Here is an 18,143-nt window from a genome sequence, read left to right as displayed (position 1 = left end):
TAACCAAAGATACTTTAGCTTACCAAGATAAAACATTTCAGGCTTCGCCAGTGGAAACAAATTATATAAGAAGGATTCTAGGTCAGTGGTCGTTAATGTCACAACATAAGCTTTCCCCTGAATGAGCAATAAGAGAAGATCAATATCGTAATGTTAGTAATGTTTGCTAGCGAGCTAGCAGCTAAGGAATTTGGTTAAACTTGTATATTGTTGCAAACTAACATAAGATGAAAACATCCATGAATTGTCTCGATTCATCAACCGTCTCTGAGTGTAACTTTCTGGGTAGATTATGTTCACTCTTAGAGCAGTGTGTGGAGTTTGGTGCCTTTTGGTGTAGCCTAGTACTGTTACCCTATGGAGGGTTTGACTCAAATCATCAGGTAGCATTGCTACCAGTATTTCAGCGAGTGCACTGGCCGCTTGTCAGTGGGTGGACCGAGGTTATAAGCTACTTAATGCCAGGAACACTCGGGCAGAGTGAGGTGCTTGAGGCTGTCCAGTGCAGGCCCTGTCTGAGAGGTGGAAACAACAGGACAGTGTGTATGCTGTTCCTCACAGGTGTCTGGCTATGCTACACACACATGTAGAGGTGTTACAAACACAAACACAGCACACGCACACACACACATACCCACACACACACCTACACACACACACACACACACACACACACACACACACACACACACACACACACACACACACACAGTAAGACACTGAATTAGTCATCATTTCTACTGGGTCCTATTTAGCTGGATGTGGACAGAGCAACCTTGTTATTTGGGGATCCTGTTAGGCTCATTGTGTGTGTGTGTGTGTGTGTGTGTCTGTCTGTGACCTGCAGGGCTGAATGTACAGAAGCAGTGACTGGCTAATGACTGGCTGCCTATTTGGGGAAGAAACAGACACACCGCTGTCCTCGGTCCTTGTCTGACACACACACACACACACACACAAACACACCGCTTTTTCTGATGAGGAACCTACAGCCTTTTGTTTCCTGTCTTTTTTTTATTATTATTTATTGTGTACGTCTGTGTGTAAGACTGCACGTCTGAAATAGTAGGCCTATATTTACAGACTCCAACTAAAATAACAAAAAGCCTTAGCTCTGTGTGTGTGTGTGTGTGTGTGTGTGTGTGTGTGTGTGTGTGTGTGTGTGTGTGTGTGTGTGTGTGTCTGTAAGTGTGTGTGTTATTGCATCTGTGTGTGTGTTTGTGTGTGTGTCTGTAAGTGTGTGTGTTATTGCATCTGTGTGTGTGTGTGTGTGTGTGTGAGAGAGAGTGTGTGTCTGCATCCGTGTTCGTGTGTGTGTGTAGGTCTCTGCAGATGCGGTTGTGCCTTGGTTTTTGATGTAATTAAAGGTCTCTGTGTGTAATGTTCTGTCAGGCTGTCTTCCTGAAGGCGTGCAAGTGCCTTTGTGTGCATGTGTGTGGCTGGGTTTCTACTTGATCGTGTGTGTGTGTGTGTGTGTGTGAGAGAGAGAGAGAGAGAGAGAGAGAGAGAGAGAGAGTTTGTGTGCAGTTGGGTTGGTGCCTATAGATCATATTGTTTGTGTGTGTGTGTGTGTGTGTGTGGGCGTTTAGCGCGTGTTAAATTAGGGCCTATGCATGCTGTCACTCAGAGTTTGTGCTCTTCAGGTGGGAGTTCCTAATTGACCCGTGACTTGGGGAAACGTGTCTGCAGCCTCGTGAGAAGGTTCTGGCACTTTGAGGAGGCTTTTCACTGTTCTTCAGTTTGCTATACAAAAACCTGTTGTGCATGTGTGTGTAGGGTCTGTTGTGTGTTTTTCTGTGTCAGTATGTGTGCTTGTGTGCGTGTACTGTATGTGTGTGTGTGTGTGTCTGTCTGTCTGTTTGAGTGTGTGTCTTTGTGTGAATTTGTGTGTGTTTGTGTGTGTGACAAGCTCTGCTACTGTTTGTGTCTCTCTGCAGGCGTGTGTGTGCCGATGTGTGTGCTTCTCCACTCCAGGCAGTTTGGTGACACTTGATAGTGCAATGTTCCATCCAGACGCACCTTATAATGCCCGAAAACGTCTCTCGCCCCATCGGGGCGTGCAGTCAACAGCCTGCACAATTGCCAATTACCACCTCATGAATTATTACGTCTCAATCTCACCACTGGGTGCTAATCCACCATGTGAGCCGTATGTCTCATATTACACATTTTTATATCCAGACGCAACTGTCTGCAGAGATCTATTAATGTTGGATGCCTTAAATCAAACCCAATATTAGTGGGTACATTTGATCAAAGGCTAGGCAGTGGAGGAGAAGCTAGCTTTTTTGGTCTTTTTAAAACTGTTCCCATCTGTGCGCTCTGTTAAACTGTTAAAGAATAATTTTGTCTTTTTTCTGAAGAAATGAGTCTTCGTTGCTTCAATGTAGTGTGTGAGTGTGTGTGTGTGCGTGTGTGCGCTTGTGTGTGTGTGTGTGTGTGTGTATGTGTGTGTGGTGTGTACAGTATGTGTGTGTGTGTGTGTGAGTGTGTCTGTGCTACCACTGCTGCTGTTATCATGTGGGAGACATGGGGGAGATGACAGACAGCACTTGACTGTTGAGGGTCTACTATGCTACTTAAAATGCAAACACAAAGCTTTGTTTGCATTCAGGCCTTAGCAGCAATGTAAACCAAAGCCAACGCTTTGTTGGCTACTCACTCCCTCGTCATGTTGAAAAATGCCTTGTTTACATCTGTCTCCATGACACCAGAGCAATTGTTTTTCACTAGTGGTGAATACTTCTAATACATCTAAACGAGTCCTAGGCTGCTTAGCATGGCTGACTGTCAGGGTGTGCTAATAGGGAAAACTCACTGGTCAACTAGGCATCTTTATCTTCTCTGTCACTCTCTGTGGATTCCTGCCCTCAAATCTGTCTTGTGTCATATGAAACCCTTTCTTTCTCTCAGGGCTTTCTTTCTATCTTTCTTTCCCTTTTTCTTTCTTTCATTCATTTGTTTGTTTGTTCTTTCATTCGTTCTTATGTTCGTTCTTCTCTTTCAAATTCCAGTTGCCATCTTTTGGCAGTCTTCTGGGGTACATATTTTCCACCACAGCCAAGCCAGGAAGAGGCTAACTTTAATCACTGTCCACAAGTTACACACTTGCACACACACATTTGCTGACCCACCTAACACCATGATCTTTAATCAACACTGGTATGTAGTACACAACGATCCAAACATTCAAACTAAGTTAACCCTGCCCAGACATGCTCAGGCAAAAGCCCATGTTTGGTCAGGGGTGTAGCTGGACACTCCATCAGCATCTTTGCAGTGACCCTTCCTAGCCACACAGACATGATGTGTGTTTAATGTCATCTCCTGACCTTTACCTGTATTTGTTCATTAGATGTGCCTGCCTGCCTCCGCCAGGCTAATGGGCTCATCGCTGACCCTGGACTCGCTATGACACGCTATGTTTGCATTTCTGAGTGGGGTTGCATGCATGACTGAATTAGAGTGTGTGTGTGTGTGTGTGTACAGTATGTGTGTGTGTGTGTATGTATGTCTTTTTGCCTGCTGTGTGTGTTTGTCTGTGTCTGGTTTTATGTACAGTGTGTGTGTATGTGAATGTGTGTTCAGGTCTGTGTGTGTCTGTGTGTGTGTTTGTGTGTGTGTGTGTGTGTGTGTGTGTGTGTGTGTGTGTAGGACTGAATTGAAGTGTTTAAGTTGTGCCATCCTTAAAGGTACAATCAGCGATTTCGTAGGACATTTTTTTGTTTGTATATTAAAATGTATTAACAGGCGCTTTTGTCCCAAACACGTACATTATATTTGAACTAAGGACCAAACCAAACATTCCATAGAGGTAGCTCACACCCACTTTCAGTATTCCCAGAGAAACTCCAGGCAAGGTTTTGTTTTTGTTAGTGGGCCAGGCTGCCCCCACATCGTTTGTTTCCAGTTTTCGAAGCCTGGGCTGCTTACAGAGCCCAGGTTTGTTACAGTGTACTCACGAAATGGGCAGCTAGTGGTCATGAGGAGATTATTGGAGAACGTTTAATTTTATGGGTTTGAAATTGTGTAAAATCGCTGACTTCAAGGCTTTGCCTTTGCTGTAATGCAGAATTATGACAAACTACTGTTGGAATGAATTCTTGGACAAGGTCATTCAGAACGATGTATTGTAGTATGCATCATGTCGTGGCCTCTGCATTGTGCATATTATATCATGAGGTTGTAGGCAGTGCACAACCCTAACATGTGTGCCTGTCTGTGTGTGCTTTTGAACGGGACATTGAGTGTGTGATTGGATTTTAAGCTCACCCTAATGGTATGTTTATTTTTCTTTCTTTCTTTCTTTTTTTGTGTTTGTGTGTGTGTGTGTGTGTTTTTTCCTTTTCACAGGGGCAGAGTGAGGAGGCCCTTGTGGACCATGGCAAGACCAACTTCGCCCCACACACCAACTACGAGAAGGAGGAACTAGAGAGTGAGTCACCTCAGAGAGGAGGCCTCCTGCAATAAACTCTAAAATATTTAATAGGCAATTGATAGACTGCCAACCTTGTCTTAGTTCAATATTTTACCTGTTTTGCTTTGGCAAAGCATATCATGCATTTATTCTCCTGCCAGGCCATTTCATTCAATTTGATGTGATTTGATTTAAGAGAGGGGGAGAGGGGGGTTTACTGAGCTGTATACTGTAGCCTAAATGATGGTTGGCTTCTCCATTTATTTGAAGGAATTGCTTATTATTTTGATTCATTTAATTCCTCCTTGGATCTTATAAATTCTATGGCAATGCAGTTTTTCTGTTAAGTGAGGGAGAGGAAGCAATATGTTTGTTTGTGTCTGTGTGTGTATACCTGCCTGCTACCTTCTGAGTTTAGCATCTAGCAATATGTATCTGCGAGTCCCCTGCTTGTACTTTGTTGGTGTGTGTGTGTGTGTGTGTGTGTGTGTGTGTGTGTTCGTGCGTGTTCGTGCGCCATTGTTGGTATTTAGCCTGACTCCAGGAACAGATGGCACAGGTGCTAGTGTGGGATGAGCAGCGTGTGGCCTTGGCATGGTGTTAGCGTGGCTTGCCATCCTTGCCAGCAGTGCCAGTCCGACCCGATTCGGCCCGCTCTCGCCCGCCCCAATCTCGTTCATGAGCTGTCGGCATTCACTTTAATTGACTTTCCCCTTTCAGAGTGTGTGTGTTTCTCTGTGGTGTGTGTGTGTGTGTGTGTGTGTTTGTGTCTGTGTGTCTGTCTGTCAGTGTGACGAGCGTAGTGTCAGACACTCTTTAATTGACTCTCCCCTTTCAGCGATGCTGTGCGAGCGTCTGATCATCTGTAGCCCTGGGGTCACAGTGGCTCCAGAAATACTCCTGATTGACTTGCCCCCTACTCAACCCAAATTGGGCTTAGCATCCTGCCCCTCCCCCCTCTGTTTTCCACTTCCCATCTCTGAGTGTGGAAGGGTGCAGAGAGGAACCTTCTCTAAAATGGTTCCACTTTGAGGAACTGGCTTCAGTTCCTTCTGAGTTCCTCAGGCCTTTTCCTTTCCATCAGTGAAGCTAACAAATTTCACCCCAAAGACCAAAGAGCCTAGATAGGAGACACAAGACATGCTTTCCTGCACTGTAAGGTAGACTGGTGCAGTGCTGTCAGTATCTTCCATCCAGTAAATGAAGTATCCCATTTTCACGCATTACAGATTTAGACATAGCTATTCCTGTGTTCCCTGGAGCCCTAACTTGAAAAATTCAGAATATCGTCTCTGCTGTAGAGACATTATTTTACTGTTTGGTCTTTCCATCTTCCCATTGCTGTTTCAGTAACGCGAGGACTACATCATTCAAACATATTTAGGGAAGTGTCTAAATATATCCGGCAGCGTGGTTCTTTCCAGTAGAGTTAGATAGCAGTGAAGTGTTATGATGAGCCTGGCTTTCTATGGTATTAAATATCCGTTAGAAGAACGGGGGAGATAAATGTCACATTATCGTCCTGAAGTGTTAAGACAGTTTCATCGGAAACAAGACTGTTTGGCAGCTCGTCAAGGCTGAGCCATGTCCAACATCCCTTTGTCCCCTACCTATTGGCCTTGCCAAGAACATCTCTGTCTCACAGCACTAAAAATATGTAGATATCTCTCCCTATCTCTCTCTCCCACTCTTTCTCTTTTTCACTATCTCTGTCTTCCTCTCTCTCTCTTTTTATCTCTATCTCTTTCTCTTTCTCTCTTGCTCTCTCTCTCTTTATCTCTCTCTCTCTCCCTCCTTCTCTCCCTTTCATTGTCTCTCGCTCTCTTCTCTGGAGATTGAAGCTCTGTGTGTATCTAGTGTTCCAACCCGCTCTTGCAAATCTAATTCCATGCAGCTGTTTTCTCATCCTAAAAGGGAAGGGGAAACGGCCATTGGCAAAAGAGGAGAGGAAGTTGATCTGCGTCTCAGAGCCGCTTGCTGTGGGAGCTAGGGGTGGAGTAGGAGCTGAGACATCGCTAACGCGGGTAGCCTTGAGTCCGAGCGCGTCGCTCGCCGGGCTGGCTGGCATCCTGAGTGCCTTCTGCGGCCCGGCTCCCTCGCACATATGCCAATTTTAAGTGCCCACCCACTGCTTGCCAAGACAATAACATGATATAACTGATATTTTGAACTAAGTGAGATTGAATTTGTGGTCTTGGATAGTGGCAGGACAGGGCAATTTTCGTAAGTGCTTGAAAAAGAGCCTTCTGATGTGCAGGTCTGTTAGTTTTTTTTCTATTTTCCCTGGGTTTCCTTTTTCAATACACACTCTTTCATGCATTTGTTTCTCTGTTGTATCAGCATCTCTGTTTGTTGTATCAGCATCCCTGTCTTAGATCAAATTACTATTTAGATATATATGTATTTTTTATAAGTATATTTTTGGGGCTTTTTGCCTTATATAAAAATATAATTGTGATAATAGGGATTGGGATGACCCAGCACAGACTCAAACCTGGGTCCCCGTGGGCACTTGGGCCCAAATGTTTGGGCGCTGTAGACAGTTGGCCCCAGCGCCCCCATATATATATATATATATATTAAATAATGATAATTATGCACAATATATTTATTTTTTATTTTACATTTTATATATGTTATATACATGTTATATTTCTACTTTCAGTCCATGCTTCTTTGTGTTGTGAGTACCTCTTCATCTGTCTGCCTCTTCATCTGTTCTGTGAGGTTAACATGCCTCCATGTCTGGTCCTCCCTCAGGTCACAGGGCTGTGTATGTGGGGGTCCACGTTCCCCTGGGGAGAGAGAGCAAGCGCCGCCATCGCCACCGCGACCGCGGACACAAGCACCACCGCAAGAGGAAGGAGAGGGACTCCGACCCAGAGACCGGGAGAGAATCCCCCACATATGGTAAGGACCACAACCAATCCAGGCTGGACAGAACCAGACCACACTAAACTGGGCTTAAAGGCCAACACCCACTGGGGGCGTCTGACGCACGTCAAGTGACGCCAAAGTTTAGAACTGCTTTTAACGGAGCAAAGCCCACTGGCGCGTCAACACCAAAGTTTAGAAAATTTTTCTATCTCTTGAGCGTCAAATCCATAGACACGTTGCCAGTGGGCGTTGGCCTTAACCTTAACTATGGATGCACCGATCTGTCTTTTTCAGTCTTTTTATCCCATCAAAAACAGCTTTGTGCAGATATAAATCCCATGCTAGTGATACTCATTAAAATACCCCTGCCAAAATGGTTCACTCCACTAATCACCCACGAAACCCCTTTATTTACCCTTAGTGGTGCAGTCCGGTTTCCATACGAGAACCTAGGAAGTTCACACAGAGTTTGAACGAGTTTGAATGGTGGTGAATAAACAGTATACTGCATTGTAAGTTGAGTAGGCCTATTTTGTGTTGAACATCACGCATTTGAATGTGTTGCCTAAAAATGCAACAAAAACGCATGAACATAATTAATCTATGGCAATTGGTGGTTAATAACATCATGAATAGTAAACCAGAAATATAAAGCCTGGCAAACTGTAATGACAATGATGTAGCCTAATGACAAACACTAAACGTAGCCTAATAGTGGCAGGAAATGGCTAGTTGTGCGCTGTGTGCGCGCCATGGCCCAGTCCAAGAAATTTAATTAAACTCAACGGATCGGCCCACGGATCTGCTACATTTTCCGATCTTTGATCCATCTATTTTGTCAATATCAGGGCCGATATTCGATCTTAATATCAGATCGGTGCACCCCTAGCCTTAACACCATTCTGCTGAATAACTGATGCATGGTGCGATCATCTGCAGGGTCTTAACAGTTTATCTTAAGTATATTTTAAGTGCTCTGTATGACAAGTATGCTCTGTGAAACATGTCCAACACTTTGGCTGCTTTAGCTTAAAAACATAAGGACTTTAGGCTCTTCAGATGTCCCACGGTCCACATTCCTTTGGATATAACTGGCATACACGAACAGTCATACGTCTGATGACTGTGGGAAAAGAGTCTTCATTATGAGAGAAATTGAGTCCGATTTATGAAATGACACTCGGAACACTGAGGCACCCCTGACCTCTGACCTCGTGTGAAGTGTTTGGATAAGCATCACCTCTCTTTGGCTCATATGGGAAACTATGGGATATTTATTTGAACCACGAGCTGTATGGCTCATGCTGTCAGAGAATAATAATCAGATAAGAACTTTTTAATTTATTTACTTATTTTTTTATATAGTTGTGACAAACTCTTACATTTGATCAGCTAACTGCAGCTGTAGCCAGGTCTCATAAAAGGATACGGTTATGGGTCACAACGGCCTGCTGTAGGCCTATGTTCATTGAAAGACTCTGATTGGGCATGCTATTTACTTTTAATTACTCCAGTGTCTACTGCCCCTGAAACAACTCCCGGCTTGTAGGACTAATGCACTTGAAGGCGTGCTCTGATAATAGGTATTGCTCTCCACAGTCTGTCGAGAGGCCAGGGGAGACTCTAGTGTCTCAAGCCCTGGCGCTGTCAACATGCTGTAATTACTCTGGTGTTAAAGCAACACTATTGTAGTTCTTCTACCTTAATATAACAACTTCAAACTCATTTTGATGATATACTGACTTCATAAGGAGAATGACGTCTCTGACATTGTCGATGCACACTCGATACACACCTGGTGTGTAATTTTGTTTCTGTATGGAGGAGAGGTGTAATGCACACCAAGACGAGGTGCTGGCTGCCGGTGTGTAAATCCAATGTAAGAGAAAGAAGGTGCCGCACACTCGGAGTTCATGAAAGAATGTTTAATGGGCGATAACGTTTCGCATACAAGGCCTTCATCAGATCGCATGTAGTGCATTCAGACACATATGACTAGGTCTAGACTCCTTGATTGAAATCAATTAGTCAGCTGATCACTATCCAAGACGAAACCCCATCGGATTGAGGACGTCATCAGATAGGTCGGCCCCAGAGTAGATCTTGCCATAGTCTGTAGTAATAAGGATAAAGACAACAGGTTTTGCATTTTAGATATAAAGTGTAATTTTGTTGTACCATGAAAGAACATGTTCTCAAGAACCCTTTTTCGTTAGTTAATTTCAACACACTTGATACCACCTTAACGGTAGAGGGGTACTTACCCATCATGGCGACAGTCGGAGATGTAATTTTGTTGCACCGTGCAGGCGTGCACCATCGAAGATAAAGGATGCAAATGGTGAATTCCTACATTGAGTTGCTTTTAATCAAATGTTAGAAGTTAGAAGAAAATGCAGAAGTGGGCAGAATCTGAAAAGTGCTATATTATTCCTCTCAGGAGCTAGTTGAGTGCCCACGGAAGTTGGGTGCCCACGTACTGTAAAGCACAGAGCACTTGCACTAATCAGCTTGCTCAGCACACAGGTTGCCAACTGAAATAGCGAAAAAAGTATTTCTCACTCCCATAAATGTCACTTCTCCAAGCCCTCACTGTACTGGGCCTGTCAGCTTTTAGAAGCCATTTCCTTTCACTGACAGCTCAACTGTAGCAGTAGCCCAAAAGTTTTTCGGTCGCTTACTGTCCACCTCTCAGTCGTCTGAAGTTTGCACTGGGGACGCGATGTTCCAGAGGAGGCCAGACACCGATCACAGCACAGGCAGCTGTCAGTTCCTACCCCTCTGCTGGTTCTGGCTCCTAGGTTTGCTCTAGCACTCTATTGGGTTCCAGTGCTCTTATCCATTACTGTTCTTTGTCTGTTCTTGGCTCCTGTTCTCCTATCAGCTCCCTCTCTTTAGATGTTTGATTTACATTTATTAATTTCATTTATCTGACACTTTTATCCAAATGACTTACAAATGAGAAATAACATTCAAGCTTCAATACGGTGCAACAGGAGCCCTTAGAGTGACATACTCGCATACACCATGCATACATACTTACCTTCTACACACCATGCATACATACTTACCTTGTACACCATACAGTACATACCAGTACATGCATTCATACACCACCATACATACCTTCTACATACACAATGCATACATACATACATACATACATACCTTCTACAAACAGCGTACACACTACAAGAGACTTTCTAATGAAGAGACATAGCACTCAAAGAATTCTCCATAGAAATGCATGGGTTTTAGTTTGTAACGCCAATATGGCAGTTATCTACACATATCCCGCCCTTTCCTGCAATGTAAGTAACCCTTACGTACTACCTTGTATGCAAGATAGCCAGAGGGTGATAGTGCAGAAGTAGAAACCAGAGGATGTTCAAGAGGGATGCTAGTAGATGGAGGGAGAAGAGCGTTAGCCATGTCTGCTGGTAGTGTGTCTGACTCGGGGTGGTGTCCTCAGGGAGCCAGGGAGGCAGGCTTAGGGACCCTGGGGCGAGTGATTTGCTGAAACAGGGGCTGCTGTCAATAGAACACCTTGCTCCTCTGGAGATACACAGCCTCCTGAGGACAACCTGTGACAGTGATGGAACAGATCTCCCTCTCTATCTCTCTTGTACTTTGTGTATATCATCTCTTCTCTCTCTCTTTCTCTCTCTCTCTCTCACACACACACACACACACACACACACACACACACACACACACACACACACATGCACACACACACACACACGCGTGCACACACACACACACACATGCATGCTCACACACTGACACACAAATTCACCCATTTGATTTCTTTTTGACTCTATCACACACATCTCCAGTTTATTTAGGAGACATGAAATATGTGTGAGCAAGATAAAAAAGGCAATTCTGCTCACTTCATGCCATCCCTCCCTCCCTCCGTCCCCATCTCCCAGAGCTGACACACTCAGCAGGCCTGCAGAGCTGCTCTATGCTGTGGAAGAAAGAAGAGAGGGAGACAGGGAAAGAAAGAACAATCACACACACACACACACACACACACACACACACACACACACACACACACACACACACACACACACACACAATAAGTAGAGGTAGACCGATATATCGGCCATTTTTTTGCCAACTTATCGGTGTATATCGATATCGGCCAACATTTGTCCAAATGTGCCTTTTTGTGTTTAATCCAACATACAGCTGGTTCAAATTTACTATGACTAATGTTTTTTTTTATTTTTATAAATGACTTGTTTGTTTCGTAGCCTAATTTGAATACTTGCAGTAGCATTACACTGATGTTTCTCACGCCATTTCCTGCACTTGTCTCACAAAACGAGTCAGCTGTCAGCATTCAAGGTTGTGCGTGTTTCCCAGAGAATGCATGCCTCTTATCTGCAGCCTAGCAGTGTGGAGAATAGCCTAGGAGCCTAACCCGTATCAGCCTATTTGTATTTGTAGCCTACTTTTAGTCCATTTAAGGTGTAAAAGGATAAACATTTACTCAACAAATCATCCTTAACTCCGTATTTTGCCCTTTTTTCTCATAGAAGTATTCAAATCAAATTCAGTATGTGATTTTGTTATTGCAACAGATCAATGAATATCGGCCCAGATAATCCGCCAAATGTCAGTTATCCACCATGCTAAGTCATAGATACCGATATCGGTATCGGCCTTAAAAAATGCATATCGGTCGACCCCTACACACAGTGCAGTGTTTCCCATACATTGACTTATTTGTGGCGGCCCACCACAATATCAACATTGACCACCACACAATGATTTTCCAGGTTGTACTAAATTGTGCTTAAATCTGGTTAGCATCATAACCACGCTGTGCTAATATGTTAAAAACTGTTGCATTCAAGTTAATTCTGCAAACCAACCACCACAAATGGAATTCAACTCTCTGGGAAACACTGTATTTTCCTTCTCTCTTACATACACTGCAAAGACAGGGAACACTGAGAGATAGAGAGAGAGAAATGTGAGCATTGAGAACATAGAGAAAGAGAGAGGAGAGCAGAGAGACAAATAGAAGTAGAAGAAAGAAGAAGAGAGGGATATTAAGAAGAGGGAAAGAGAGAATATAGAGAAATAAGAGAGAGTATGAGAGAGACAGAAACAGAGAGAGAGGGGTGGAGGGAGAGAAAAAGAGAGGGAGGGAAAGAGAGAGAGAGGGAGGGAGATAGCAGGGGGGAGCAGAGAAAAGGAGAGAGGGAGGGAGGAAAAAAAGATGGAGAGGGAGACAGTGCTATTGTAAAGTGAGAATGTGCAGCACATGTTCATCCCTAATGTGCTGCCACATCCCAGGTTGATATGGATCTTTTTGCTCTCTGCTCAAAGTTAAATAAACATCCCCCAGCCCAGGCAAACTTGGCCCGGCTTTCCGCACGTAGCCCCATTCAAATGCCTTCTGCACCCGACTAGTGCGACACACAGCCTGGAAAACGCAGCAAGCACAAAGCATCTTCTTCCTCCAGGTACAATAAATAAGCCACTGTCACTCACCCGCCCAGATGGCACATTACTGTTTATAGCACAGGAGCGACCAGATGTGTGTGTGTGTGTTATCATTTCTGTGCCTAATCTGATTCTACAGAAGTGATGTCAGCGAAAGTTTTTGAACTTGAAGCCTATAGCGTGTGTATTATTAGTATTTTATATTTATCCATCACACCACGTCCCTAATGTTGGAGAGAGGTGTGGTGTATGTGTGTTGACAGGAAGTGTGAATAAAACGACATGGCCTCTTTATTCACATCCCTCATTTATGCCTGTAGCAGATAGCAACCGTGTGTTAACTGATGGTATTCACCTCATTGTTATGCAGTACGCGTCTGATATAATGTGCTAAAGACAACAGTGTGTGTGTGTGTGTGTGCGTGTGTGTGTGTGGGGGGGTGTATGTGGAAGGTATGTGCGTGTGTGTGTGCGTCGTCCCACTGTTCCTCTGTTCAGTCATTTTCTAAACAAAAAGCATCCGGCGCCCACAGCAGTTTGCTTATCCCGTTGTCTCTCTCACACCACCTGCATGTTAATGTGCAGAGATGTGCAGAGGTGGACCATTTTCAGGGCCACAAACAAAGGCTTGGTGTCAACACATCTGGCTGTGCCCATTTGAATAGTGTCTGAACCAGGTTTAAGCATTAGTACGGTGGCCAAGGTAGCTTACACTGCATGCTTTGGAGTAGGCCACATATGTAGTGAGTTTCTGTTCGGTTTGTGAGCCGGCATTTTTTCTCACTGGATAAAAGCTGAACATTGAAACTAATGGGGCAGGCGGCCAGCCACCAAAAAAGGTCAGGAATGCAGACTTGGAGAGGTGAGCTATTAGATAGCCAACAGCACTGACATTAACCGCTATACATCCAAACTCTCTCACATTTTGTGACCATTTATTAAGACATAGCGAATGTTTTTTACCACTTTTACTACTTTTTTTCCCACTTCATTTTGGAAAAAACAAGGAAGCTAGTCTGTCAGTGTAGGCCAATGTGTCCGGGAGTCATTAGTTCAAAATAAGTTGTCTTCAGCGACCCTTTCTAACAAAGCTGTGGTTCCAGCATAACACTATTAAGTGCAGCACAATATATTTAGTATCGCTAATGACTTACGTGAGGTATGACCAAATAAGGTCCGTGTCATATCAAGGCTTGCTCTGTTATCATTACCTTGGCTTTAATAAGGAAATGGCTTCAGATGCTCCTGGGATACAAATGTGAGTCCAGCACAGGAAGAATCTCAGTGTCTGTTTCTGTCCCAGACACACCGTCCCAGCGGGTCCAGTTCATCCTGGGGACGGAGGATGACGACGTGGAGCACGTCCCCCATGACCTCTTCACCGAGCTGGACGAGCTGTCCTTCAGAGATGGACGTCCCACAGAGTGGAAGGAGACAGCCAGGTGTGTGCTGGACACCCACACACACACACACACACACACAAACAAGCAGGGGACTCGCATTCATTCATATTGCTACATGCTAAACACAGAGGGTACTAGCAGATCTGTATATTTGCAGCACGCACGCACGCACGCACACACACACACACACACACACACACACACACAACTAGTCTTTACTTATGCATGCATAAGCACACACACTCCCTCAGTGTGTAAAGCCTTTATCAGTGTGCCTCTCTGGCAGTCTCACTGCAGGGCCACTATTTAAAGTGAGTCAGCATTCTTAAGACCAGAGATTGCTTTTTGCTCATAAATGCAGTATGATGATAGAAGGGTCCATAGAGTGACAGCCCTACTGTTGCAACTGACTCAGGAAGAAAGGTAGATTCAGGTAGACAGGCATATTATACAACCCATCACGTTCACTTTCCTACGCTGTTGTAACCCCCCCTTTTTTACCCCCCAACACACACACATACACAGACACTCACACACACTCACACACACACACACACGCACACACACACACACACACACACACACACAATTTCTCATTTTGTTTCTCAGAGCTGACTCACTTTGATCACTGCATGAATCTATATTTAAAAGCAGATCCTGTTTTGCGTTGACAAATCTCTCCTATGGTGCCTGAGTCTGTATGATTACAGCAGCACCTTTTTCGATGACGTTTCCATTTGCTCCTCAGTCCTCCTCGCTGTCTCACACCTCTGCTTATCCTTCCCAACTCACACACACACACACACAGTCCTCCTCACTATCACACATCTCCGCTCATCCTCCCCAACTCACACACTCACACACTCACACACTCACACACACACACACACACACACACACACACACACACAGTCCTCCTCGCTGTCTCACAGCTCCGCTCATCCTCCTCATATTCAATTAAGGCTTTGCTGGCAGCTACATCTGTGTGCCCTTTACTCTTTTGTCAGTCTGTCACTGTCTCATACCCTCCGTCTTAAATCTCTCTCTCCCTCTTTCTCTCTCTCTCATTTGCTCTCTGTATTTATCTCTCTCTCTCTCTCTCTCTCCCTCTGTCACCTTTTCTCTTGCTGTAATATGCTGTTAAATTTCTGTGCACTTCATTTCCTGCTCCTCTTTGCTTGTTTCTCTCCAGGCTTGCTGCCCTCTGCTGTTAGTCTCGGCCCTGTACTGGAGCTTCTTTGCCCCCTCTCTCTCTCTCTCTGCTAAATGTTTGCCCTCAACTCCCAATACACACCTGCTGTCGTCATCCTCACGTCTGTGTTTGTGTGTATCTGTGTGTGTGTGTGTGTGTGTGTATGCACGATTGTATCTTATGTGTGTACATACTCTGTACTTATGCATTTGTGTGCGTGCGTGTGTGTGTGTGTGTGTGTGTGTGTGTGTTGACAGGTGGCTGAAGTTTGAGGAGGATGTGGAGGATGGTGGGGAGAGGTGGAGTAAGCCCTATGTGGCCACCCTCTCCCTGCACAGCCTGTTTGAGCTGCGCTCCTGCATCCTCAACGGCACCGTCATGCTGGACATGAGGGCCAACAGCATCGAGGACATTGCAGGTGTGTGTGTGTGTGTGTGTGTGTGTGAGTGTGAGTGTGTGTGTGTAAGCATGTGTGAGACTGGGTTGAATGGTGTATGGTTTTGCTATATGTGTTGTATAGGTTAGCTTATGTACATTATATGAATAGGGTTACAGGATTTTATTTTTTTTTCTGAGGCATTCCAATTTTCATGTTTAATATTTTGTAGCTTGTGTGTCCGTGTAGAGGTACATTTATTTGAGGTCTTTCCTTGTCTTATTTATTGGAGGTGTTCAGGTGGTTAAATTCATTTGTGTGTGTGTGTGTGTGTGTGTGTATCTTTAAGTCTGATCTTTGTGTGTGTGTGTCTCATCCGTGTGTGTGTGTGTGTTTATGTCTGATCCGTGCGCGTGTGCGTGCATGTGTCCTCCAGACATGTTGATTGACAGCATGGTGGCGTCGGGCCAGCTGGACGAGTCTCTGCGGGGGAAGGTGCGCGAGGCCATGCTGAAGAGGCACCACCACCAGAACGAGCGCAAGCTCAGCAACCGCATCCCGCTGGTGCGCTCCATCGCCGACATAGGCAAGAAACACTCTGACCCGCACTTGCTTGAGTGCAACGGTGAGGCTCCTACTCCACTCTACACTCCCCCATTTGCTCCCGTATAAAACAAATTAAAAAAAAAGAAAATAAAAACAAATGAAAAGAAGGAGAGGTTAAAAAGGGACGCCACTACCACAACCCCCCCCCTTCTGTTGGTGAGGGACTTCCTGTTAGAGCTGCAGGAGCGAGCAGTTCCGCCATTTTGAGTGAGTATCTGTCAAGCACAGACAATTGGCTGGTGAGTCCTTGAAAAGAAAAAAAAAAGGCTATTTCATTATTTCCAAAATAACCTGAAAATATAATAGAATTGGGGCGTGTGGAACATACTACTTGGTTTGGCTGGTTGCACACTAATACTGGAATCCGTCTGAGGTGTGAGGCTTAGTTGTGTGATACTATGCAGATGACTTCAGTGCCTTGCAGTGTGTTCCTCGTTTGGGTATGGGGTGATTTCGGCTCTTGGCTGAAGTTTATGAAGCTTTATGCACTTAACCTTATTGCACATGAAATTAAGCACTTTGATTAGCACTTTCAATGAACCATTTTCAGCACTGTAGTAATCAGGCTAAGTAGACAATTATAGACTTTTTGAGAATGAAATGAGAAGCAAAAAGTGAAATGAACAGAAGAGTGGAAGAAAAAGGAGAGTAAGTTGATAAATGGTGAACTTTGCTGATGTGTTGTTGAACTCTCTTCACCCGCATGCACGTCAGACTGTTACCACTGCATTGTCCACCCATGATGAACTCCTCTCCCTGCACCATGTGATTGGTGGCTTGTTTGAAAGGCGAACAAGCTGATTGGTCTGTACACATGCATCTCCCCCCCCCCCCCCCCCCTTCTCCCTCATGTCATGTTAACGGCACAAGCTCTGTGTGACACTAGCAAGCGCAAGCACAAGCATGAAACACACACACACACACACACACAACACACACACACACACATATACACAAATATGCACACACAAACTGTTATGCTACCACACGCAATAGTTTGGTCACATGCAATTGCTGCTTCACACTCACTCACACACTCACACACACACACTCTGAAAAACACACACACAAAGCTTTTGCCACACTGTTCTCACCTAACCTCTCACCTTTTCATTCTTGCATCCAGCCTAACCCTGCATCTCTCCTACTCACCCCTCCATTCAAACCCTCCTTATGGTTCTCCTCCTCTGCTCTCTCCTCCTCCTCCTCCTCCTCCTCCTCCTCTTCTTCCTCCTCTCTCTTCCTGTTGGCAGGGGAAGGTCTGTCGGCCTCGCGCCACTCCCTCCTGAAGCCGGGCCTGTCCTCCTCCAACCTGTCCCAGAGGCGGGAGTCCCGCGTCTCCATGCTCTTCAACAGCCTCCTCCCCGGCTCCTCCTCCTCCACCAACGCCGCCACCCCTTCGCCCTCCCCGTCCCCGACCCCGCACAGCTCGCCCCCATTGCCGCGGCGACACACGGGGGCCGCCCCGAACGCGTCAGCGGCGTCGGCGGCGGCCCCCGTCTGTCCCCCGTGCGCCCCACAGCAGCAGCTGCACATCCCCGAGGTGGTGGTGTCGCCCCCTACGGAGGAGGAGGCCGCGGCGGAGGACGAGGAGGAGACCTTGCGCTCGGTGCCGCCCATCCGAGACGAGGAGGCGTCGGACGCCCGGCCGGCCCCCAGCTCCAGCTGCAGCTCCAGGCCGGGACTGCTGGCCGCCCACGAAGGCAAATACTGTATATCTGTGTAGCCTGTACTGCCAGTGTGAGTGCGGGCCGGCCCGGGCTCGGCGCCGAGCCCAACTACAGCAGCATCCAGCCTCCTGCAGCA

The 18,143-nt window shown here is 45.5% G+C and overlaps 1 protein-coding gene across 6 annotated transcripts in view; it reads left to right on the top strand.

The window, feature by feature from the left end:
- LOC121696265 (sodium bicarbonate cotransporter 3-like) overlaps positions 1-18,143 on the top strand; it is a 78,962-nt gene that overhangs the window by 26,583 nt on the left and 34,236 nt on the right. For 4 of the 6 annotated variants that reach the window (XM_042077642.1, XM_042077639.1, XM_042077643.1 and 1 more), the window contains exons 2-7: positions 4,354-4,435; positions 7,178-7,327; positions 14,064-14,202; positions 15,613-15,773; positions 16,168-16,356; positions 17,591-18,040. In XM_042077642.1, the coding sequence (XP_041933576.1) occupies positions 4,354-4,435; positions 7,178-7,327; positions 14,064-14,202; positions 15,613-15,773; positions 16,168-16,356; positions 17,591-18,040 (1,171 nt within the window). The remainder of the gene's footprint in view (positions 1-4,353; positions 4,436-7,177; positions 7,328-14,063; positions 14,203-15,612; positions 15,774-16,167; positions 16,357-17,590; positions 18,041-18,143) is intronic. The other 2 variants (XM_042077641.1, XM_042077644.1) reach the window with 2 other exon arrangements.

Source organism: Alosa sapidissima, chromosome 21 (genome assembly GCF_018492685.1).
Source record: "Alosa sapidissima isolate fAloSap1 chromosome 21, fAloSap1.pri, whole genome shotgun sequence".
NCBI lineage: Eukaryota > Metazoa > Chordata > Actinopteri > Clupeiformes > Clupeidae > Alosa > Alosa sapidissima.
The sequence above is the reverse complement of the archived record's forward strand: the minus strand, read 5'-3'. Positions and strand labels throughout refer to the sequence as shown.